This window comes from Microtus pennsylvanicus, chromosome 12 (assembly GCF_037038515.1).
Source record: "Microtus pennsylvanicus isolate mMicPen1 chromosome 12, mMicPen1.hap1, whole genome shotgun sequence".
Lineage (NCBI taxonomy): Eukaryota > Metazoa > Chordata > Mammalia > Rodentia > Cricetidae > Microtus > Microtus pennsylvanicus.
The window spans coordinates 62886436-62911793 of record NC_134590.1 but is presented as its reverse complement, the minus strand read 5'-3'; the positions used below and the strand labels follow the sequence as shown (position 1 = coordinate 62911793).

Here is a 25358-nt window from a genome sequence, read left to right as displayed (position 1 = left end):
CTCACATGACTGTGGGGTCCTCCTTCCTGAAGGTTATTCCTGAACCCTAGGGGCTCTGCTGTACTCTATGTGTACTGGGGGTGGAAGTCAACAACGCCATCAAACAAGGTTCCCTTGTGAGCCTAGAAGAAAGCACTGACTCCTATTCTTTGGAGCTAGAGATGTCAGGGATAGGGTCCCCTCTTACCTCCTCCAGCTCCCTCTGCAAGTGCTGACAACTCTGACCTCTCAATTCAGCACGCTGTTAGCCCCACCCCAATCCTACCTGTGAAAGGCACCCAGTTTTAGTCTGGACTGACTCTTTCCTGGCCCTGCAGAGCTTCCAGGGCCTCTACCCTGTTGTCTGCCATCACTGTGCCGCTATAGTCTCCTCCGGCCCCTCCATGCCTCTGTGGGATCTTGAAAACTGGGGCGTGACCACTGGGTCTGTCTGTGCTGGGATTGTGTCTGGATTTAGGGTGCCAGTCACAGTGGGGTGACCCCTGTATGGAATCACACACTCACACACACACAAACACACACACACAGAGAGAGAGAGAGAGAGAGAGAGAGAGAGAGAGAGAGAGAGAGAGAGAGAGAGAGAGAGAGAGAGAGAAGCCAACTATTGCTGCAGAGGTGCAGAGGCATGGAGTGCCCCCTGGTGGCAATTAGGAGCTGCAGCCAGAATTCTGGCTAGGTCAAGGACACAAGGACACAGAGGGGAGAGGACAATCTGGCTTTACTGGGCTGCAAGAGTTATTACCACAAGGACATCAAAAGTCCTTCAGAGTCCCACGCCATGCCATACCCTTCAGGGTCACTATATGTCTGGCTGATGGCTACCTTTTCTCTGCTCAGGCCAGGACTCTGCTGAGTGTGCCTTCCAGCCAGGGCTATCCTGAGGTTCTTGGGGGAGGCAGATAGGGACTGAGGACAAGTTAGATGTACAAATGAGACACAAGAGGGATAAGCATCAAGGGAACCTTTGACACCTCAGGTGTGCAGGTGGTCTCTAGAACCACTTCTCTGAGCACTGAGTAGACTCTATGGAGGTGACAAAGTGGGACTTTATAGTGACTTAAATGAGACTGTCCCCTATAGGCTCAGATGTTTGAACACTTCGTTCCCAGATGGTAGCATTGCTTGGGAAGGTTTAGGTGTGACCTTTCTGTACGGGCTTTGGGTATTTATAGATTTAATTCATGTCCAGTTCTCTCTCTGCTTCACGCTGTGGTAAAGGGTGTAAGCTCTCAGAATTCTTTTTCTGACACCAAATCTGCCGCTTGCTGCCAGACTTTCCATACCATGATGGACTCTTACTCTTCTGGAACTGTTAAGCCCACATAAACTGTAAGTTGTTTTGGTTATGATGTTTTATCATAGCAATAAAAAAGTAGCTAATGCATGAGACATGGAGCTAGATGTGGCGCTCTCTGCCCACTACCAATGCCACCTCCCAAGACCAGGCAGAGCAATCTCTGCTCTGGACCCTTCTTCAGCTTGCCAGCTTGTCCCAGATAGAGCTGTAGGCAGTCTGGCCCCTGAGCACCTGCAGGTCACTTCAGTCTGGGCTAGAGGTGTTTGGAGAATGCTGAGGGTCCCTTCCCAGGACTATGCATAGCCAGAGAGTAGTGAGAACCCTGCTGCCAGATGCCAAGCAAGTTAGGTGGTAATGAGCTGGCACAGCTCCCAAATTCCAAGAATGGCTCCCAGCACAACTAGCTTGGACCTATCTTCCAGTTCTTCACTTCCTCGGACACTTCTGCAGCAACCTCTTCACGGTTTCTCCTTGAAGCACACAGCCCAGCTCAGCGCTGTCTGATCTTCACATGCTTTGGTTTCCCTATCCATGACAGGGAATCCTGCTCTCTTGAAGGATTGCCATGGGGATTGTTGTGAACATTTAAAATTCTGGAACAACAAAGAAGGTGATAGCAGGAAAACTAAGGCTCAGAAAGGATGACAAGAAGGAGGTCCCGAGGCTAGCTCAAAAGAGCTGATTGCATACCTGGATCTCTGAGCATGTTCCATGTCCCTGCTCCCCCAGGAGTTCCTGAAGACAAACCCCATCCATGGAAAAGGCTTCTAGAGCCTTCTTGATGTGTGTTACTCCTGACTGCTCTTGGTGTGGGACTAGCTCCACAGAAGGGTAGAGTGAGTGGACATCCTAACTTTATCATAGAAAGCCTGCAGTTCCTTCACCCTGGGTGAATGGGACAGTTGAGCATCCTTAGATAGGGGCACCTGTGGTCCCAGGCCTCAAACAGGGCAGTTCATGGAGCAGCTCTCTTTACCCAACTCACAAAGTTGGTCAAGGCTGCCTCATAAAGCCTCACATGAGCAGATCACATGGGGACACACACACACACACACTCACACGCAGATTCAGGTCTCTCTAGAGAGCAGATGCTCTGTTCTGACCTTTCTCCCCTCTAACATGGTAGGGGAGAGGACACCATGTTTCAGGTCTGGAAACCAAATAGCTGCGAAGGGCACTTATTTATACTGTAGTGTGCACAGAGGTACACAGCACGGCATAGCTCCATGTGGGCTCCTGCACGTCCTGGCTTCCTGGTTAGTAACAGCAGACAGCGTTCTGGAACAGCCTGTAATGCCACTGTAGTAGCTCTCCAGTCAGGGACATGGACACTGGGAGAAGACAGGTGAGGCAAGGGTCATTTCTCTGCATCTGTCCAGGTGGGCAGAATGAGAGGGTCTAACCTTGGGATGTATGAGTCACCATCCGACCTGGGCTCTCCTTTCTCATGTTCCCTAAGCTCTACTCCACTCGGAGGGAACCTCACTTTACAACACAGTCTCGCCAGAAAGCAGGTGTAACAGCCTCCGCTGCCTCTCACAGTCCTGCTTCCCTACCTATTGTCACCCAGCACCCACCACAAAGGCCCTGTCACTATGGCAATCCTGACCTGGAGCAACCTCTTGTATTCTTCCCAGAATAGCCAGAGAGGCAGTCCCCAGATCTGAGACCAACACCATCAAGGTAGAGTAGCCAAAGGCACGTGCCCTGCCCCTTCCCCTAGCATAGGCCAGAGGTCTTAGGTGCAGGATGGGCAACAGCTGGTGAGTCAGGCATCCTAACAGGCACCCTTCCAAGATGGCAGCCAGCCCCTCCCGAATGTTGACAGGAGGATGAGTTCTGCTGTTCATCGTCCCCAAGGCACAGATGCCCCCATCCTCCAGAAGAAAATCCACATCAGCACCAACACCACCACCTACCCAACAAAGACAAGGACTCGGTGTACAGAGATGACGCCAGAGAATATGCAATCCTTAAATAGATTTATGGAAATGGTTTCGAATTACAGCATTTAGAAAATAAAAATAATCTCAATAGATAATATTCCCTCTGTTATATACTCTCCCCCCACCCCCGCACAGAAGCCATTTTTGTGCATGTGTATTCCACTGCTGAACAGCGATTGGATTTCATCCTATAAAAGAAGCAGTAGGTGTGTCATCTCTCTAAAAATAAAACTGTAATCATCATTGCAACGTGAAGCCTGAGATTGAAGCCTGAGGAGGTGTCTGTGCATCTCAGCCTGTCCAGGCCGCACTGAGGTCTGAGGAAGTGGGTTAGAGTCCCGGTGGGTGCAGAGGAAGAAGGAACTGTTAGCCGAGTGGCGGCTGCCTGATGAGTCCAGTCCCCAACACCTGAGAGCTCAGCCTACGCTATCAGCGGGTGGTCGGGCCCTGTTCCACCAGCAAGCGGCCATGGTATAGATGCCAAGGGCATGCCTGCTTCCCCAGGGGACCACTGTGTCTGCTTCTTACATTCCCCCTTCAAATGGAAACGAGATGCATGTTGTTGGGCAGGGTCCCGAGGCAGGTGGTGAGCACTAGGGAATGAGGTGGGTGGTAAGCAGCGGGGAGCCCTGCTATGATGTTGGGGGGCTAGCGTCTCCTGGCTTCTGCTTCCAGGGTTTCAGCTACAGAACAGAACATACAGAACTGGCCCTCTCCTGCCTTAGTATGCACAACTGAAGCAAAACGCCATTGGACGGGCAAGAGAAGAGAGTCCAACCCTGCCTGGCTCGGTACCCTGACCTAGAAGAGCAATGAAGCATCCCCGACCCCATGCCAGGACGGGTGTCTCCACAAGTGGAGAGGCAGGGGGAGTAGACAGAGGCTCTGGACAGCTTTGGAAACCCAGGAAGGCCTGCAGCAGTAGCGGCTTGATGAGATGCAATGGGGCCCTGCTGCTGCACAGCCTGGACAGGGCAGACAGCAGGCAAAGCACCTCCATCCCGGAGACCCTCGCCAGGACTCAAGGCAAACACAGTGCCTCTGTCCTGGAGTCTCCGGCCCACTCAGCTGGGACGCGCCAGGCACAGCATCACATGCCCGTCTTGTCGCTGTAGAAAGGTGTGACATGGAACATGTAGCAGTGTGTGCACACGCGGACCGGCTTCACTTGTCCATAGCGCGGAAGTGGTGCCGAGTGTGATGAGCAGCGGGAACAGAAGATCTGGAAGCCAAGGAGGGACAGAAGGCAGTGAGCAGACAGGGCCTTTGTCAGCCTCGTTACACAGCCCTTCCACCCAAAACAGGCCAAACAATGGTGGGCAGGAGTTAGCCTGCTCCAGACACTGTAGGAAATTCTGGGCAGGGCTGGCCCAGTAGGTCAGGCTTTTTGAAAGTAACTAGGCCCTTCACCATAACCACGGCAGACTCCTTCTTAACCTCCCTGCCCCTCCCTGTTCTCACCTTGGAGGGGCCAGGATTGAGCCTGCACACTAGCTAAGCATGGCCTAGTATATGGAGTCAGAATAGAGCCTAGAATCTGGGGGGTGGGAGCATGTGCACACGGGTACTAAGAACCTGAGTGGATTACCAGAACATCAACCCTAACTTCTAAACCCTGATGCTGTGCCTGGGGACAGTCCCCACATAACCCCAAAGATGCAGAGGGCCAACGGGGCCCCACCCACCTTCCCGCAGCTGCGGCAGTGGTGCTTCCTGCGGATGACGGTGAAGGGTGCTTTGCAGGAGGTGCAGAAGCCACAGGCCTCATCTGGCACCCACTCAGGAGGGTCTGTCACAACAAGAGCAACAGGACAGAGCGGTGGGCTGGGGGCAGGGAAAGGGTAGACACCCCTATCCCACTCCTCTGGTCCTGCTCTAGGCCTGTCAGTCACTGATCACAATGTCAGTGGTCAGAGTCACACTCCAGTTGCGGGCCCCAGGCCAGACCATCTGGACTCAGGACGTACAGTGGAATCAATGAACATGCCCTAACTGAGACCTTCATCTCGGGTCACTCACTTTAGCCATATGGCTAGACTAATGCAGACCTTCTTGACCCAGGCACCCCCTTTAACACTGTAGCAGAATATTTCCCACATGTCCTGGGCCTCTCCCATAGATGCACTGCACATTCCCAAGCAGCCCAGGACTCTTCCCCTGACATCCAAGCTGCCTAGTTTCCAGACCACTCTGGGCAGACCCTACGTGACCGTATCAGTCTTCAATTCCTGTCCTCACCACAAGGAAGGCTTCCGCACCCACACGAAGCCCCCATTAATGTCCCAGAGTGTCCTGAGGCTGCTATGGGAGACTCCTTCAGCGCAGGTAAGTGCCGGGGTCCTGGATTATTGCAGCCACAGTCAATCGTACTCCTCCTCCCTCAGTTTGTACCTACTAGCCTGAGCTGCTATACCTCAGGCCCAGGGTTGCTCAGCAGTAAAGGGCCTGTATACACCTAATGCCCTATCTCCAAATGGCCTGATGTCTGGATGAATATGTACAGTGTAGCTCCTTTTGCTCAGCAGACAGACGGCAAGCCAGGTCCACACCTGAGCTTCCCACATACCTTCAAAGTCCCCATCTCGAGTCTTGGCCGCCAGTTCTGAGGACGACACCGTCTCCTGGCATAGCGCACAGTCCTCCAAGGCTGCACTCCGTAGGGTCTGGGTTACTGGAAGGGAGAAGGGAGCCACTGGGGTTGGCAGGTAAGGCAGCAGATGCGACTGATTGTCCTTAGTGAGCACTTGGATGCCTCCAAGTTTCCAGCTCCCACAAGCCCCCCAACCATCTCTCAGCCCACAGAGCAAGTCACCTCAGTAGGCAGGATGCCAACACTGGCAAAGTTCTTCCTATAAAAGGGTCCATTCTTTGTACAATGTGGTGGACCCCGGGGGCACCTGGTGGCTCCTCTGCATGAGCATCTAGCCCTGGGCCCTGACACTGGTAAGATTTCCTGGCCTATCATCCCCAAGGCAGAAGTTTTAAAGTCATGGCATCTGAGAACCCTGTTCAGAGTCAACAACTTGACTCCTGATTTTCAGAAGGCAGCCCTCCCTGGATTGCCAGTCAGATGGCAGAGCTGATTGAGGCAGAAGTTCCTCCTCACCAACAAGGACATGCCCTGTTAGGCCAGACTTCTAGGACGAGCTGGACTATCCCATATACCCAGATAGCACATGGGCAGAAGCCTTTGTGCAGAGAGGTAGCTCTCCCCAAACAGGTACCCCAGGCTAGCACCAGTAGTGCCTAGTCCCATTTCCTATCAGGACCCTACAGGGACAAAGAGCAAATTCCCTTCCTTGCCAAATATCTGTTTATCTGTTGTGTATGTAAGGTATGCATGTACAAATAAGCATGTACATGTATGTACCTACGAATAAATGTCGGAGCACACGTGCATGCTTCAGTGAGCTGAAGATGAATAAATATGCAGCGGCTGGGGTGGATATGCCACCCTCTCATAGAGGGATGGGGCTGGGTCCCCTTTGTCACTCAGGCTGGGCTCTGCACACTGACAGGTGACTGTAACTAACACTGTACCTCGTCTAGTCACCTGGTCTAGTCTAAGATGGAAGGCGGGTCCCCAACCTCTGTCTGCAGTGAAAAGTTGGATGGCCTGCTACAGCCTATGCAAGAACCAGAGCCAGGGACCCACCTGCAAGGTGCCATGCGGAGCCACTTCTCCGGGCTACACACTCATCTCCCCAAGTCGACAACCTGGCACACTGGGTCCGGCAGATCCTGGGGTGTGAGTTTCTGCATACTCCCTTCTTGGGGACAGTGGACACAGTGGTTGGCAAGGGCCTCTGAGCCTGTCCTGCAGCAGCACTCACCCTTCTTTAGCTTCTCCTTGTCGTCGGTTTCAGGCTTGGTGGCCATGACCTCAAACAGTGTTTTGAGAATGCTTCTCAGGTCGCTGGCATAGTTCGTCTGCAGCTGGTCAGCTACACCTGATAAGAGAAGCCAGTGGGAGGAGTGACAGGGAGACAGAAGGCTGCGTTGAGCCAATCACTTCGGTAGACCACACTACCATGTGCTGGACAGGACACACCCAGAGCTCACGGATTAGCAATTCCCAACCCTTTAAGAGAGGATTCCCTTGCCATAATTACAAACTCAGGAATCAAGAGAGGATAGGAAGGAATGAGAGCTTCCTGCCCAACCCCACCATTGCTGCTCTCATGAATATATAACTTTTCCAGAGTCACAGCCACCACGACTAAAACAGACACCCACAGAGGTCCCAGAACACTGTGCCTATGGCAGCACCTGGTGCCATCACAGAAGCGAGGGAATACAAATAATGTCTATATTCTCCCAGTACCCAATACCACACCGCCCTGAGTAATTTTTTCTACAGGGTCACTAAACAGGCTCTGTATAGCCATGGATCCCAGGGTAAAGTCCAGCCTGAAGTAGTGTCCAGGGTCTGACTGTCTTGATCACGGATCCCATCGCTCCCAGCCACCCCTGGAGGAAAATGCTACTCCACCTTCACTTACAGAGCTCCCTCCTCCCTGTAGGACAGATCTGGTCCCACCCCTAGGTTTGCTCTGCAGACCACACTGCCCTCTGCTTTAGCCAGGGCAAGCTGGGCCAGCCCCACTGTTCTTTCTCTCCTAGGGCATGTCCTGCCTGTCCCCACGCTCGTGTCCCAGGTCCAGGTCATACCTGAAATGCAGACAAACAGGCGGTGGATTAGGTCATGGCTGCCATGGAACCTGGACCGAATCTTCTCTCTGGTGGCCATGGGGGTGAGAGGCATGACCGCAGGGGCCACCTCCCGTCTGGTGCTGTCTAATGAGGAGGAGCCAGCTGTGGAGCTAATGCAGAGAAGAGAGGCAGGGAGGTGAGTAGGGGCCACAACTAGGGACCTGTCTTAGTTAAGGTATCTATTAAGACTATGACCAAAAACAACTTGGGGAAGAAAGAGTTTAAGATTACAACTCTCGGGTCTTTCCATTGTAGAGGGAAGTCAGGACAGAAGCTCGAGGAAGGAACCTGGAGGCAAGAACTGAATCAGAGGGCATGGAGGAACATTGTTTGCCTGCTTTCTTCTATAATCCAGGACTCCTGGCCAGGGCTGGCACTACTCACAGTGTGCTGGGCCCTCCCACATCAATTACTACTTAATAAAACACCTCACAGACTTGCCTACAGGCCAGTCTTACAGATGCATTTTCTCAATTAAGGTTTCCCTTTCCCAAATGCCTAGGTTTGTGTCAAGTTGAAAAAAGCAACCAGCACAGGGTCTCTGGAGCTGGAGGTCAGAGGGTCAGGGCAAGCCTGTCCTCAAGTTTCTCTCCAGAGGAGCTGAATGGCCTGGACATGCTTCTTCCTATCATGTAAACGCCAACAGTGTGTCCACTTTTAAAAAACAAATGCACTTGACCGACTGATCCAGTACTGCCTTGCTCTAGCTTGGTAGCTACTCCCCTGCATCAGCCCTTCCACATGAGCTGATGTGGCATTTACACTAGCTTAACCTACTCCATCTTGCACCCTCACTTAACATAATCTCCCAACTTCTTTCTGTGGCAGACCCTTTGACCTCTCATGCCATCTGTGGGAACAGAACACAACCCCCCAAAATATGTGCACACCTAACCCCTTGAACCTGTGAGCAGGACCCTATTTGAACAGAGAATGTTTCAGAAGCAATTAAGAGGAGGGTCTGGCATTGACATTACCCTAGATTATTCAGTGGGTCCTAAATCCAAACACAAGCGCCCTTGTAAGACACAAAGGTAGAGGCCCAGGGACCCAGGATAAAGAGGACACCACATGCCCAGAGTTTGAGATTGGAGCGATACAGCCAAAAGTCAAGGGGCACCTGGAGCTCCCTGGAGTTGGAAGAGGCGGGAAGGACTCTCTCTGGTGCTTCGGGAGGGAGAAGAGCTCTGTCAGATTAGACTTCTGGCCTGGAGACTATAAGATGATACACTTTTGGTAATTTAGGCCACTCACTGTGGCACTTTGTATAGCAGCCACAGGACATGCAAATAGTCTCCCCCTCCAGACACCTGCCCCTCTTCTCCCCAGTGGCTAGTTTTATTAGATTTGTTCTTTAGGAGTTCATTGTGACTGTGCACAGGGTATTTATAGCCAAATCTCTGAAAAGTTAGGTCTCTTCCTGGCCAAGCCCAACCCAAAAATTAAAGGCTGGGGGAGGCTCAGGACTAAAGAGTTTGCCATGTCTGGTTTTGATCTTTACCATTAGCAAGGCTGAGCTTCCAAACACAAAGCAAGGGCTCATAAATCTACAGCAGAGTTGGCAGAAGCCACCGGAACAACTGTGGTTACAGCGCTGAATTGCTGAAGAGTCCCAGAGCGGAGTCCGGGTGGAAATGATGGGGAACAGAGTAGCGGGGATAACAAGGGGCAGGGGAAATAGAGAGCAGGTAAGAAATGGCAGGGCATGAGCCGAGAGGCCAGAGACAGAGGGGAGGGCTAGAAGAAGACTCGGCAGCTAGAGGCAATGGCTGTTCTTCCAGAGGACCAGAATTCGCTTCCCAGAACCTACATCCTATCTCACAATTGTCTGTAACTCCAGTTCCAAGGGATCTGACTCCCTCTGCTGGTCTCCACAGGCACCAGGCATGCATGTAGTACACAAATATACATGTAGACAAAACACTCATGCACATTAAATAAACACATGAAAGGCAGAAGGCTGGTAAGAATAGAGAAGGGAAATTGTAAGCCTTCCTTAGTTGCCAGAAGTTTCAGAAAGCTGCCAAACTTTAAGTGCAAGCGCCTGTCACCCTAGGCTGTGACACTGCTCCCTGTAGCGCTGAGCACACCAGCACCCAAGGACCATTCATTAGCTCTAACACTTGCTGCTTCTCACTGCTGCCAAGCAGTGGGGCCATTGGTGGTTTAAGACCACAACAACAGGTCTCCAATTAGACTGTCTAAGTCTGCAGCATCTACATCCATACCCTGGAACAGTAAAGCCCTGCTTGAAGCTGTTAGTCTTTGGGTCTGCCATTCTAATCCCTAGGCCTCCGACATTCAGGGGCCCAGGACTACCAGCACCGGGAGAGCTTCTCCTTGTCTACTGCAGATTCTCCCTAGGTAGAGTAAAAGAACCCCAGTCAGTTGACTGACAGCAACTCATGACCTTTTGCTGCAAACTGATTTATTTATTGGTCTGTTTTCTATACTAAAGACTTGTCTCAAATGCTTGTGGGTACTTGACTATTTGATGTATTTTAGAGGAAAGCCTGCCCAACAGGAGCAGAAAACAGAATTTTGTCTTGTTGGAGAGCAAATTACTGCAACCATTTGGAAAAGTATTTTGGTGCCATCAAAATTAAATTGTGTAACCCTGCCCCAGTTCTACAGCTCAGTGGACCATTGCTAACATAGCCCTGAATCCGCTGTCTGTATATCTATTGACACAACTGAATTCCATGTTCCAGAAGAAAACTGGGAAGGAGCCCAAACCTCCATGATGGGATGCAGAGTCAACCGCAATCTGACCACCCACTCCCAGGGCTACCAAGCCCACTACAGGCACGATTTAACTTACATATTGTATGAGCCCCTGGACATGCAGTGGGAAAACACATAAGGCTTGGATACAGATACAGTTGGGAGCACAAAGGTGAGATGCCATGAACACTCAACAATGGTAGACGATCCAGGAAGGAGGGGCTGGACCTGGAAGAACCCTGTGGGTTCCTTCATTACTGGATGGGACACTCACAGATGCTGTCTTGCCCTAATTGCTCTTCTATTGTCATACTCTAAAGCAGCGAATGTCTATTGGCACACAGAGAAGCCTGGAGATCTGACACAGGGCTGGGCATGCTGAGCCTCAGAAACTGGTGTCCTGCTGGGATCCTTAGGATGAGCTCCAGGCCCTACATCTAGATGACTCCATTTCATTTAGAGGTAAAGCCCTTGACTTCTGTCTGGGGCTGTGGGCCTTACTGACTCTGCTGATTATTGAGGAAAGAAGGGGAGAAGACTGCCTCCCCTTCTGCATATACCCTGGCTGCAGTTGATAGCCTCACCAATTGAGAACTTACAGAGATGCACCTGCCACTGCTTCCTGAGTGCTGCTATTAAAGGACCACACTTGGATCAGGTGATTATACTTTTTTTATTTTTTATTTTTGAGACAGCCTCATGTAGACCACACTAGCCTCAAACCAGCTATTGTAATGAGGAAGGCCTTGAATTCTTGACCCTTCTGCCTCTACTTACATCTATCATGGGAGTGCAAGAGCGGGACATTACACCTGCCTAATTCTATTGTTTTAGAGAAGGTGTCACTGTATAAGCCAGGTTGACCTCGTGATCCTCCTGCCTTAGCCTCCCAAGTGCTAGGATTAAAGCCACATACCATCACCCCAGCTCTCTCAAAAGCACTGAAAATAGGGACCCAGGGATACATTTGTACAGAGATGTTCTGAGCATCATTATTCGTGTGCCCAGAGGTGAAAACAAACCCGAGTCCATGAAGGAGGATGTGCGTATAAACAAGGCAGTGAAATATTATCCAGCCTTCAAAATGAAAGAGATTATGGCAATACTCCAACGGAGATGAGCCCTAAAACATGCTAAGTGAAAGAAACCAGATACAAAAGACAAATCCCACGAGACTTTATTATGTGAGGTCTCTAGAGCTGGTTAATCCAGAGAGACAGTAGATACAGCAGGTAGATGCCAAGGGCTGGGGCAGGTACATGGAGACAGAATTCAGCTTCGAAGAGGAGGACGTGCTGGAGAGGGAAGGGAATGGTGGCTGACCGAGGCCGCAAGTGTGGATTACAGTACCGCTGACAGCACAGTTAAAGTGACCGATTTGATGTGTGCTTATCAAAATTTCATTAAATAAAAGCAAAACACAATAAAAACAACCAGGGCAAAGAGTAAAGGCATTGAGGACAACAGGCATGACATGAACACACTGGAAAGGATAGGAAGTAAAATGGCCTTCAAGATGGCTCAGCAGATGAAGGCACTCACTGCTAAGCTTGAGGACCTGAGTTTAGTGCCGGGGCCACACACAGATGAGAGAGAGCTGATGCCTGCACTGTCCCATGGCTTCCACAAAATCACTGTGGCATGCATGTCCCTGCCCTCCAACCACAAAATAATACATAATTACCAGCTTTAAAAAACTAGAGTATCATACAAACATAGATGAGATATTGGGAAATATCAAGTATTTCTTTTTCTGGTGAGAAGAATAACTAAACCAGTCATGGCGGTACACTGTCTAATCCCAGCTTTGGGGAGGAGGCAGAAGAAAGGGAAGTTTGAGGCTAGCTTGAGTTACATAATGAGACCCAGTCTCAAACAAACAAACAAACAAGTAAATATTCTATTCCCCGAAGAGAAGGAAGTGGCAGGCAGCAGTAGATGGCACTCTTGGGCCTGCTCATGGTAATGACACCATGGCTTAAAGAAGAGAGAGGTGCTGAATGGGCCAGGGCACAGTGGGAGCCAGACCAAACACGTTGCTGACGATTTGTCCCCTGAGGTGAAAATAACAGGCAAGTATTGCCTACCCAGAAGTTAGACATGATGGTCAGTCCCACTCTCCTGGACATGTCAGTCCCCCAGAGTAAAGCTCCAGAGAGCTGAGATGGCCACAGCATGTCTGGTTCTGCCTTCTTCATGAGTCATGGGTTAGGCAGTGTGTTAGATAGTATTGCCAACACGATACAAGTTAAAGTCATTTGAGAGAAGGAAACCTCAATGAAGAAAATATCTCCTTAAGTCTGGACCGTAGGCAAGCCCGCAGGGCATTTTCTTAGTTAGTGATTGATGGGGGCAGACCCAGCTCATGTGGATAGTGCTATCCCTGGGCTGGTAGTCCTGGGTTCTATAACAGAGCAAGTTGAGCTATCCATGGGGAACAAGCCAGTAAGCAGCACCCCTCCATGGCCTCTGCATCAGCTCCTGCCTCCAAGTTCCTACCCCATTTTTGAGTTTCTGCCCCCCACTGCTTTTGATGGTGAACCATTATATGGAAATAAATTATTTCCTCCCCAAGTTTTTTGGTCATTACAGGAATGGTGACCCTAAACTACGACAGGCAGGGCAGGATACCCTTGTAGGAACAGGCTTTAGCAACATCTGCCAGAGTCACATCCTCTTTGCAGACCATCAGTGACCCATAGCAGATGGTCAGCATGCTGAACATTAGGTGCCTCACCGTCCTGCTTGGCTCTAGCAGGGAGATGTGCTTGCTGTGCTGGGTTGAATGGAGTCCATTCATTTGCATGATGAAGTCCTAGCCTGCAGGACCTCAGAGACGGTCCTACTCGCAAACAGCATCCTGGTGGGTATCATGAATGCAGATGAGGTCATACTAGAGCAGGGTAGGGACCCATCAGGACTGGCAGCCTCATAAAAAGAGTGAACCTGGACACAGACACGCATGCAGAAACAACAGCATGGTGACGAAGGCATGGGTTGGCAGTGACATTTTCTCAAGTCAAAAAACTCACCTGGCCACCACCAGGAGCAGAAGGGTAGCCTGGGACAGTCTTCCTCACAGCCCCTGATAGAACCAGCTCCAAGACTCCCTGATGCTGACTTCCTGCCTTCAAGACTGAAAAATGACCATTTCCCTCTGAGCATCTACTGCTGTTTGTCATACTTTATTACAAAATCCCCAAGACATTTATTCATGGAGGAGTGTCCTATGTCTCCAGTGCCCCATGACTCAGATGAGCCCGGTGTGTAGGCTGTACCAGGTTCAGGCCGTCCCCAAACAGTGCAGCTCCTAGCAAGACTCCCACAGGTCCAGGCCATCCCTAAACAGTGCACCTCCTAGCAAGACTCCCACAGGTCCAGGGCAGAGAAGCTTTGCATGCAAAAGTCAGAAGTTCTCTCCTCTTTTCAGATCCCTCATCTCCTGTCCCTTTAGCCTCTCTCCCCTTGCTCACTCCTCTCAGCCTTGCCCTGTGCTATCACAGAGAAGCCAGGCACAATGCGACCATAGGGTTTTCTATGTCCCTGGCCCACCACGTTCTTTTCCTGCATGCCTCTAGGAGCTTCATGCTCCTTCAGAGTATGTTCCAGTGTCTGTCTTAGTTTGGGTTTTTATTGCTGTGGAAACACACCATGACCACGGCAGCTCTTATAAAGAAAACATTTAATTGGGGTGGTTTGCTTACAGTTTCAGAGATTCAGTCCATTATGATCATGATGGGGGGAGCATGGCGGTGTGTAGGCAGATGTGGTGCTAGCTGCATCTTGACCAAAAGGTAGCAGCACATCGACTGCCTGTCAGACTGAGGGAATCTTGAACAAAAGAGACCTCAAAGCCCGCCCCCACAGTGACACACTTCCTCCAACAAGGCCACACCTCCTAATGGTGCCACTTCCTTTGGGGGGGGCCATTTTCTTTCAAACCACCACAATGTCCTATGGGGGAAACCATGCCTGGCCGGGTCACAAACAGACTCCATAACATAAAACTCTTCCTGTCCCAAGTCTGAGTGATTAGTGCTTGCGGACTCATCTTTCAGACAGCATATTTAGTGAGTGTGTAAAACCTGTAACATTCTTTCTTCTTGCTCTGGACCTACACCAAAGGACCTCAATACACACACTAGCCTCCACATCTGTGGAACAGACAGAGGAGTCCTTACACAAGCAGGCTCTCCTGACCTGATGTTGCATGAATTAAGAAGCGGAATAGTGTGCAAGGCTTGCAGCAGCCTCCTGCCTCTGGCCAGGCACTCTTCTGATGACTTCTCTGATGGTATCATGAAGACATAGTCAACGGGGGCTCCTCTGGGGAGCAGTGGGAGAGGAGAATGGTCTGAAGCCCAAGATTCGGATGCCATGGTGAATGCCACATGCCCTCAAGTGTGACACACCCACCTCATACCCCAGAGGGTTGGGCTGTGAGCTTGTTGGGAAAGAGATGCTTTTGAGATTCTTCAGTGAAGGATCTCAAGATGAGATAACCTTGATTGAAGTGTCGTTATGAAGGACAGAAAAGACTTCCCATCAGCCATGAAATGCCAGGGGCCCTAGGAACTAAAGGAGGCAGGAAGGCTCCAAACCTTCAGTGGGAGTGCACTATGACAGCCTCTAAAACGCAAGAGCAAAGTGTGGCCTTAGGCATCCTCAGTGTCTGGTGCTTTGTTAGAGTAACTCTTGCTCTAATCTAGATGTGGAATCCGCGAGCCCCTCCTGAGACCATCTCACACCCACTGGATGACCCCGATGGATGGCCTGGTCCAAAGATGAGATCCCTTTACCCACAGAATGGCAGGAAAACGTCCTGATGACCAGACAAAGAACATCTGGTCAGTGAGATCCCAGTACAGCTGCCTCAGGGCAATAATGCGCAGAGTGGTTTGCAGGGAAGGGACATCCACACCATGAGTAGAAGCTGTCCATGCAAGCAGCACGTTTACAGTGTTCGTCGCAGTCAAAGAAAACAGTCATACCTAACATATAATTATAGCTTAAGTCGTTTAGGGGAGCTGGAGCTTGTAATCAATGTTTATACAAATAGGAAACGTTCTGCAAAGAGTGTTTGCTGCTGCGTTCAGCCTGCAAATTGGACATGGAGCACAGCAAGAGGTGGTCTCGATTCATGCTTTTGTGTGCGGGCTTTGGATGCCACAGCACCTGAAGACTGACTGCTGGCAACCAAGGAAGGCAGAAAGCTAGACGTCTCTAAGAGAGACAGCACCCCGTGGGGTTCGGTTTCTGGTGACACGCAATTTTCACTAAGGCTAGTTGCTTCTACCAAGTCTCTCAGAGTGACTTAGTAGCATCCCAGACTAGGGACTCCAACCATGTGAGGGTGGATGAAGCTGAGGGTATACCCTTCTCTAACCTATGAAGTTCTATGTCACCTGCCTCTCTCCTTGCACTCAGAGCCTTTCTCTGAGGCAGGAAAAGGATCAGAGTTTTAGCCCACATTCTACAGTAATCAAAGGACCCTCTGAGACATAGAGAGTCACTGTGGAATAGCAAGTAGTCCTGACCATGACCAAGGCACAGCAGGTACTAGGTCCACAAGGTCTGCCCTTTGAGATGGGCAATTTGGTTTGATAGGAGCATTCTTTACAGTTTCAGTCTCTCTACCAACTACTGACCAAAACCACACATTCCAGTCCCATGCTGCCAATGTATTGGTGGGGTCCCAGGCAAGGCAAAGGGCTCTCAGGAAGTTAGACAGTATGAGCTGAAGGTTCCCAGGTGTCACCACCTCTGTCAGGGCCTCAGTTTACTCAATCTACAAAATGGGGAAGTGAGGCTGTCAGTCCTTAAAAGATGGTTACCTGACCACAAACTGTGGAGGGGTGGGCCTGAGATGATCAGTCCTCCTGCTATAGGACCCTAGACCTGCAACATAGGGCTGAGACAAAGCTCATTCGGCTAACAGGAAAGAGAGAGTTAAGGCCACCAGGACAGCCCTTGGGGTCACAGGCTACCTCAACAGCCCTCTGAAGATCTAGATAGGCCAATAGAATAGAAGCTGTCCTGGTATGGAATGACCAAAGGTCTGCTCATATTCTGTGGACACATCACCCTCATGACTGGTCCTAGACTTCCTGGGGTCTGCGCTAGAAATATCTCCAGATTTGATTAAGGAGGTTCAGAAACTACACAGTGAGCAAGACTCCACAGCTATCCTCCAGGGTAACAGTAGGCTCTAACAGCTACAGTTGGCTACAGTCTAACAGGTAGGCAGAGGACAGGAGGAGACATCAGGCAGGTCTGGGAGGCCCCATCCTCACAAAGGCCAATCTGGATGGCAACGGCGATGGAATGGCCTCTGTGAGCGGGCAGAGCCTGCAGTCCATCAGCGCCACCTGTACCCACTGTAGGCCAGCAGGCTGTGACCTGAGAGATGTATGTGCAGGATGCGCTGGGGGGGGGGGAATCCTACCCATGCCGGCACCCCCATGACCTCACCCCAGGAGGGAGGGAGACTTTGCATCTACTGTGAGCCAAAGTCTACAGTCCTTCCCCTCTGGGACTGAGTATAATGGTGCCCAACCTGAAGACTGCCTCTCAGTTGCCGCAGCCATCCCTCCACAGATGCCAAAACTACTCTTGTGGGTCCTGTCTGCCCACCAGGTTCTGAGCCCATCTTTCCTGCCCCAGATTCATCTAGATATCAGCCTACAATGCTGCTCACACATTCAGGAGACATCAGGGCTCCGGGACACAGTCAGGACCAGGGTGGCACTCAGCCAGCTCTTAGGAAGGTCCTGTTATTATGGTATGGGGCCCTAACCTCCACACCACTACTTGCTAACTAAATATGAAGTAGGTGTGTGCACTAAGAAAGTAAGGAAACGCAGATAAGCAAAAAGTGCATTTACATATGTAATATATGCTTACATGAACACAAATGTATATATGTGTGCATGCAAGCACACATATAATACACTTAGACACATACATACTATACATTGAGCAGAATAGAACAGGGAAGAAACTGGGGAAAGGATGGAAGAAGGGAAAATATCAACAATGAGACTTCAAGTCCCAAGAGTGCTAAGCCTGGGGACATTCTGAGGGCCCACTGCCTTCTAGGCCATTGTTGTAAAAATATTTTTTTAAGGTGTGTTACACTTTTGTTTATGCTGCATTTGTTTAACTCTGTGAAGCTGTGTTTCTGTGCCTATCTAAAACACCCGATAGTCTAATTAAAAGCTGAACGGCCAATAGCAAGGCAGGAGAGAGAAATGGGAGGGGCTGGCAGACAGGATAGAAAAATATGAAGAGAAATCTGGGAGAAAAAGATCTGGGAACAAGAGAGGAATATTGAAGGGTTAGCCACCCAGCTACACAGTCAGACACGGAGTAAGAAGGAAAGGGAAAGTGTAAGGAATAGAAAAAGATAAAAGCTCTGAGACAAAAGATAGGGTAATTAAGAAAGGCTGGCAAGAAACAAGCCAAGCTAAGGCTGGTATTCATAAATTAAGAATAATCCTCTGCATGTGATTTGGGAGCTGAGTGGTGCCCCCCCCACCCCAGAAAAAAAGCAAAAAAAAAAAATGTAAGAGTAAAAACAGCCAGCAACAGCCATGGTGCTGCTAACTTCCACTTGGCCTTGAGCCAGAGCATTCCCCTAATGAGGCTTCTAAGTCCCACCCAGACACAGGCGTAGCAGCACCATCCACTTTTCTAAGTCCCACCCAGACACAGGAGTAGCAGCACCATGCCACATGAACTTGCTGAGAGACACTGCGGATGGCTCTAGCAGGTGGTCCAGCAGCTGGAATCAGCGAGGGCAGGCCACTGCAGCCATGGATCAGCAGGGGTGACCATAGAAATGCCTGCTCAAAGGCAGCCACAGAATACCCAAGACCGCACTGGCAAAGTGCCCCATTGGCTCAACAAAAGCAGTAATTGTGCTGATGGCATGGTGTAAGGTGTGTCTGAACTGCAGTCCAGAACTAGAAGCTTATTTTTTTTTTATTTTCGAGACAGCGTTTCTCTGTAGCTTTTGGTTCCTGTCCTGGAACTAGCTCTTGTAGACCAGGCTGGCCTTGAACTCAAAGATCCGCCTGCCTCTGCCTCCCAAGTGCTGGGATTAAAGGCGTGCGCCACCACCACCCGGCTTAGAGGCTTATTTAAACATTTTTTATTTTGATTTTTCAAGGTAGAGTTTCTCTATTAGCTCTGGCTGTCCTGGAACTCACTCTGTAGACCAGGCTGGCCTTGAACTTAGAGATCTGCCTGCCTCTGCCTCCCAAGTGCTGGGATTAAAGGCATGAACCATCACCGCCTGGCTGATATATATATATATATATATATATATATATATATATATATATATATATTTTAATATAGGATCTTGACTATGTAGGCCTGGCCAGCCTAGAACTCAACATGTAGACTAGGCTGGCCTCAAACTCAGAAAATTGCTTGCCTCTGCCTCCAAAATGGTGGGATTAAAGGTGTGTACCACTACATTTGACCCAACTACAGTTCTTGGGTGTGAACTTTGTAGAGGACAGTGTCATGCTGCAATGTTAAGAGACTGGATATTGGAAAGAATCAAGAGAGATGTCATAGCACAGGGGCAAGTGCTGTGGCCCAAGGAAGCAAACAGTGACCAGAGGCAGAACACAGAGGGATGCAGAAGCGGGTCCTCTGGTTTGAGTGCACAGACAGAGATAAGGAAAGGCAGCTGAGGAGTGGCTCTGGCCAGCAAGTCCCCACCTTAGAAACCAGCCGATCTCTTCTGGGCACTTGCTGGAGGATGCAGCTGCATAAGGAGCAGGGTGTGGTTGGTCATGAGATGTGGGAGCTGCCAAGTGGCCAGGCTAGAGAGAAGATGGAGTCAGGGCTGAGGGGCAGGCTTCAAGGACTGTTACAGGGGACCCTGCGGCCATGGCCATTCCTTTGGCCAGGCCAGTTCACACCAGCTGGAGGCCCATCACTTAGAAGGACCTCCCTTACCTGGAAGCCTGTTATATACACAGGCGCTAGACCCTATGTACACTGCTATATACAGTACTACACAGATTGCCACTGTCTTCCCAGGGATTCCTTCAATCTGGGAGGTCATGTGACTAGTGCCAGGATGGGATTCATGGGAGAACCCTGCCCCGACGCAGCCAGACTATGGTAGATCATACTGTAGTCCTAATCTTGCCCTGTGCCAGCCCCCGAGATATCACTTGTGAACAGCTGGCTTGATGGCACCACTGTGCCTCATTTCAAGTCATTCCTGTTCTCCTTCCAGAGGGTGCAGTGGATGGGGCCTTTGTGATCCCTGCAGACATGGGATCGCATACACTCCTGACTAGGAATGGTGGCTGCAGTGTCCAGGACAACACCCGGTGCCTGGCCCTGCGTGGCTCCTGAAGGAATAGCACTCGGTGTGCATAGCCTGGCATAGAGAGCAAGAGCTCCAAGGCCTATGGTCCCAAGCTCCACAGCCACCAGATCAAAGCTGGACTTACAGATCAAGTCTCCCTGTCAGCCTCACCCAGCGCTGGTCCCCTGCTGAGCCCCCAGGAGGTTCTTGTCTTCAGAAACCTCAGGAGAGCATGCTGGGGCCAGGTGAGGTTTGTGCCCAGAGCACTGCCTCTGCGACTCCTGTCCCTTGACTTGCCTCCTCTTCCCTCTAAAGTACAGTGTAGGACTGATGCCCCCGGATGCCTCAGACACCCTGGGGCTCCAGATGCTGCAGTTGTTTTCTGCAATAGAAGGAAGAGCATGCCTTCTCACGCCACTGAAGTCAGAAGGCAGCGGTGACACATTGTTGAGACACTAGGGTTGGCTCAGGGCATCAAGCAGCCTGTTCCTGACATCTGTTAGCTGGGTGGGATTCTATGTGTGGTCAGAGCCAGCTGGGAACACACTATTGTTTTACTGATGTGCTGGCCTACTTGTCCTTCCCACCGGAAGTGGGCTGACATTGCTTAGAGGTAACAGGTAGACCTCAATCTACTACCTCTCTGTGGAGAAAAGTGGGGATGGGGTGCTGGAGCTTCTGTCTACACAGCGTGGGCTGCAGCCTTCCCTCCGGAGTTGCCAAAGCATGCAGGGCCCTGGTGCTCATGAGCCATAGTTCTCATCCCATCAAGAGCAGAAGGGTTCAGACCGCAGCAAAGAGACAGACAAGTACCATCTGAGGCCAGAGATAGGATAGAAAAGGAGAGGTTGAACTAAAAGCTTAAGCTTGAGGCATAAACCTCATCTGCTGTTGACCTCTGGCCCTTGAGAGTGGATCACAGCAGAAATGGGTTCTGGTACAGCAAAATCCAGAGCTGTGACAGAGAGCACAAAATCAGGATGGAAAACAGCCAAGATGGTGAGGCCTGGCCATGAGAGACAATCCTAAAGAAGGAGGGGTCAGAATAACCACGGTGGGTACCAGCAGTGGCAAAGGCTGGAAATGGTGAGCGATGCAGGAGGGGCAACCAGAGGGGAGAAGAGAAGGCAAGAGTGTGGCGAGTCCTTGTGCCGTGTTGCTTCTTCCTTACCAAGAAGCTAATGGGCTGAGAAATGCCATTGGTTCAGCTGCGGATGACGAACAAGCATAGGCTGTGAAGCCCAAGCAAGTGCACACCTTCCCAGCCCCAGCCTGCCCATCCTGCTACATCTGGCACTTCTGGCGGGAGGGGAGAGAGGAGCGCTCAACAATCGATCCTCTGTGACCGGCCGCTACCTCAAGGCTGCAAGATAAAGCAGTCAAGGGACATGGCCTAGCCTAGGGTAGCTCTGGAAGTTCCTATCATCCTCGACAATGGTGCAACCACAGAGTGGAAACACAGAGAGCAGGCAGACATCTGAAGGAGAGACACAAATGGTGACCATTCCCGAGTTCTTGAGTCAAAGTCAGAGGTCAGTTGAGATGGCCAGCAGTCTAGCAATTACAGGCTGACACTTTCAAAGGCTGGACGGGTCAGGTGTGGGGGCAGATGTCTACAGACCCAGCAGTCTGGAGGCTGAAGCCAAAGTAGAGTCAAAGCCAGCCTGAGCTATATAAAAAGACCCAATTTCAAAACCACAACCAAACAAGACAAAGGCCAGGTGGCCCAATTCCTTGGGTGTGGTTCCAAGCCTCACCTCACACTAGGCATCCCTGCTGCAGGGCTGATGGGAAGAGAAACCATGGCTCCAGGAGATAAGGAGCAACACAGCACACAACATGCATAGCGATAGAGCAACAGAAAGCAGGAGAACAAATTCTCCACAATTTGTGTAAACTTAGCTATGCAAAATAGAACTATAGAACTAAAGACATCTGTAAACCCAGAGGCATCACACAAGAGAGTGAACAGTCAGTAAGAGATCAGAAAAAGGTGTCTGCTATGAACACCTGAAAGAGGGATGCTGTGGGCAAAGAGGAAAACTAGAAAACCAGCTATACAGTGAGGCAAAGGAAAAAGAGCACATAGCCCACAGGGGGCCAAGCTTTGCCTCCCAGGTTGGCAAAATGTGTAGTGGAGTCTGTGTTGTCAAAGATGGGCACACCCTGGAGGATGCACGCTGTGTACATTAAGTCAGGGCTTCTCTGGGAAGTCTTTGACCTTTGTGGTGTTGATTCTAGACCCTGGGATAGATTCTTCTTTTAAACTGTTTTTATTGGAGCTATACTTTTTTCCCACTCCCCTTTCTTCCTCCCCTCTTCCCTCCCCCCCTCCCCCCCCTGCCCACCAAGCTCCCCATTTATTCAGGAGATTGTCTTTTCTCCTTCCTAGGTGGATCCATGTTTGTCTCTCTTAGGCCCTGGGGTAAATTCTAAAAAAAAGAAAAAAGAAAAAACAAAGGAAGCTGTACAAGGCTAACAACACAGAAACTGAAAACACAGAGTAACTGGACTAGGTCCACTGACACGATACCGTTTCATTCAGAGTAGCAGGTTTCTTTTCATCTTGAATTCTGTGTGTACGGGTGTTTTCATCTTGAATTCTGTGTGTACGGGTGTTTTCATCTTGAATTCTGTGTGTACGGGTGTTTTCATCTTGAATTCTGTGTGCACGGGTGTTTTCATCTTGAATTCTGCGTGCATGGGTGTTTTCATCTTGAATTCTGCGTGCACGGGCGTTTTCATCTTGAATTCTGCGTGCACGGGTGTTTTCCTGCAGGTTTGTCTGTGTACTACTTATTTGCCTGCTTCCCATAGAAAGCCAGAGGAGGGCAGTAGAGTCCTCGGAACTGGAGTTACAGACGCTGTGAGCTGCTGTGTGGGTGCTAGGAATTGCACCCAGTTCCCCTGGAAGAGCAGTCAGTGCTCTTAACCACTAAGCCGTCATCTCCCCAACCCCTAGAGTTGTGTTTTAAGAGAACTTTGTGAAGAAATGCTCACAACATCGTGCTTTTAGTAGAAAAATAAAACTTTTCACAAAACGTGGAAATTTTTATTTACTTCTTTTAGTCTTCTTAATGTTTTTAAAGTTTTTACAATGAACAGGGACCACACTTACAATCAGAGGTTTTTTTTTTAAAAAAAAGGGATCCGTGTCATTTCTACAGCAAATACTTCTGCAGTGTCCAGGGTGGGAGACAGACTTGAGTGGTTTTCATCCTCTGGCAAGCAGCCAATGGAGTTGGCACCAAAGAATGTTTTGAGTCAGGAAGCTAAGGCCAGGTGGGAGAAAACCAGCTTTTTAAAACCGTCAGCTTTCACTGGGCAGTGGCGGCTCATGCCTTTAACCTCAGCACTCAGGAGGCAGAGGAAGGTGGATCTCTGCAAGTTCTAGGCCAGGCTATTCTACACAGAGAAACCCTGTCTCGAAAAACCAACTAACCAAACAAAAAAACAAAAAAACAAATTAACAAACTAAATAAAGTCAACCCCCCCCAAAAAAAAGTTCATCTCTGACCACTGAACACATAGATGAGAAGCCAGCAGAAAGCAAAGAACTAAAGAACACAGGCTCCAGAACATTCCGCAGGGTCAGTGCATCTGTGCCGACCAATGACAATGAGCTGCCACCCTTGGGTAACGGTGCTGGTTGTTGAATCAGCCGGGACTAGAAGACCACCAGGGGAGGGGCTTCTCCAGCAGGGCCCACACTCTCTCCCAGGCCCATCTGCTTCCATGCGTTGATCTCGACAGGGGCAACCCTCCACCTTCTAGCCACACACACTCCAGGGAAATGGGGGACTCCAGCCTTGAAGGCAGGTCTCTTGTCACACTGGACAGAAGCCTGTGAGCACAGGGCCTACCCACGCTTCATTATTCTCCCCATGCCACATTCCACCAGAGGCCACCTGCCAGATGAGGGGCGAACCCCAGGACTAAGTCATAACAGCAGTGGAATGGCTCCTGCTGCTTGCAGAGACTGAGAGTAACTGTCCCCTTCAGGGACACCAAGGAGAGGCAGACATTAGCATCTGAGTTTGTCTCCCAGCTGCAGAGTTAGAGGAGAATCACGGCCTGCTTGTGATGGATAATCTTGACTGTCAACTTGACTGCATACAGAATGCAACTGAAACAAGATGCTGGGCACTCCTGTGAGGGATTTTCTTAGCCAGGTTATCTGAAGCAGAAAGACCCACAGTTACTGTGGGTGACACCTGGTCACAGGCCACACAGAAGGACAGAGGGGAAGGAAACTTTGCTTTCTGCCTGCTTGTCCTTACCCCACTGGTCATCTAGCCTGTTGTTGAGACAGTCCTTCAACCATATTAGAATCAGCTTATCCAGGACTGCAACATGGACCGGGAATCCTCCAGGGTGACAGCCCCAAACTGGGACTGCTGAGACATCAGCCTATGGACTGAACAACTGCCAGGTTCACATCTTTACTGGCATGAGCAGCCATTGCTAGAGTCTCAGACCGCATCCTATAAGACAACCTAGCAAATCCCCAAATACACACACACACACACACACACACACACACACAGAGAGAGAGAGAGAGAGAGAGAGAGAGAGAGAGAGAGAGAGAGAGAGAGAGAGAGAGAGTTTTGTTCCTTTAGAAAGCCCTGACGAATAGAGCACCCCTGTGCATGAGACCACATGTGTCATGAGAAAACTTGGTCACAATGTTGTCCCATTAGCCAGACCTGAGGTCTCACTCTGCATTTCAGCAAATGTTCTGCCTGCATATGGCTGGCCTCTTGCCTCTGTTTGAGAACACACTGTTGTATCATCTCCTTGTAGTCCTGAAGGACCTGCCACGTCCATCTGGTTCCTGGGTGGGTTCCAGTACCTGGCTTGGCCCCTGAGATATGTGCTCATGACACAGAACACATGCCCAGTGCTCCCATGCCAGTTCTGCCAGTGCCAGGGCAGGAGTGATAGGCAGGTGGCCGTAGGCTGACCTCTTCCAGCTCCGTAAAGCACAGTGCTTGGCCCACATACGGCTGTCTGAGGTTCTGGTCTCCTGCCAAATGCTTGCTCTTCAGACCCTCTGTATCTTCTAAACAGGCTTCCTGGAAGGTGGGAGGTCTTCTGAGCCACCAGGTGGGTTGTCTCACCTGTCCACAGCTGAGTTTTGAGTGTGTGCTGAGCTGGACTGGGTCTAAATGCAGAGGCATGTTATGAAGAGCCCTGCTCAGGGTGGGAGAAGCTTCCAGATGTTAGATGTTTGCTGGCTGTTACCTGAACAAATAAGAAAAAGAGCAAGTCAAAACTTTAAAAAAAAACACAACTCTTCCATTAAGAAATTTTTGGGTTTTTGTGACAGCCTTGTATGAAAATA

At 50.2% G+C, this 25358-nt stretch overlaps 1 protein-coding gene across 3 annotated transcripts in view; it reads right to left on the bottom strand.

Annotated features, from left to right (window-relative positions):
- Nucleotides 1–3262: 3262 nt before the first annotated feature.
- The window catches only part of Zfyve28 (zinc finger FYVE-type containing 28), a 95509-nt gene continuing 73413 nt past the window's right edge, over nt 3263–25358 (bottom strand). For 2 of the 3 annotated variants that reach the window (XM_075943900.1, XM_075943901.1), the window contains 5 exons: nt 7915–8066; nt 7077–7193; nt 5810–5914; nt 4929–5032; nt 3263–4465 (listed from right to left, as the gene is read on the bottom strand). In XM_075943900.1, coding sequence (XP_075800015.1) covers nt 4334–4465; nt 4929–5032; nt 5810–5914; nt 7077–7193; nt 7915–8066 — 610 coding nt within the window. In that variant the 3' untranslated portion in view covers nt 3263–4333. Of the gene's footprint in view, nt 4466–4928; nt 5033–5809; nt 5915–7076; nt 7194–7914; nt 8067–23048; nt 25259–25358 lie in introns of those variants that run through there. The other variant, XR_012907314.1, reaches the window with a different exon arrangement.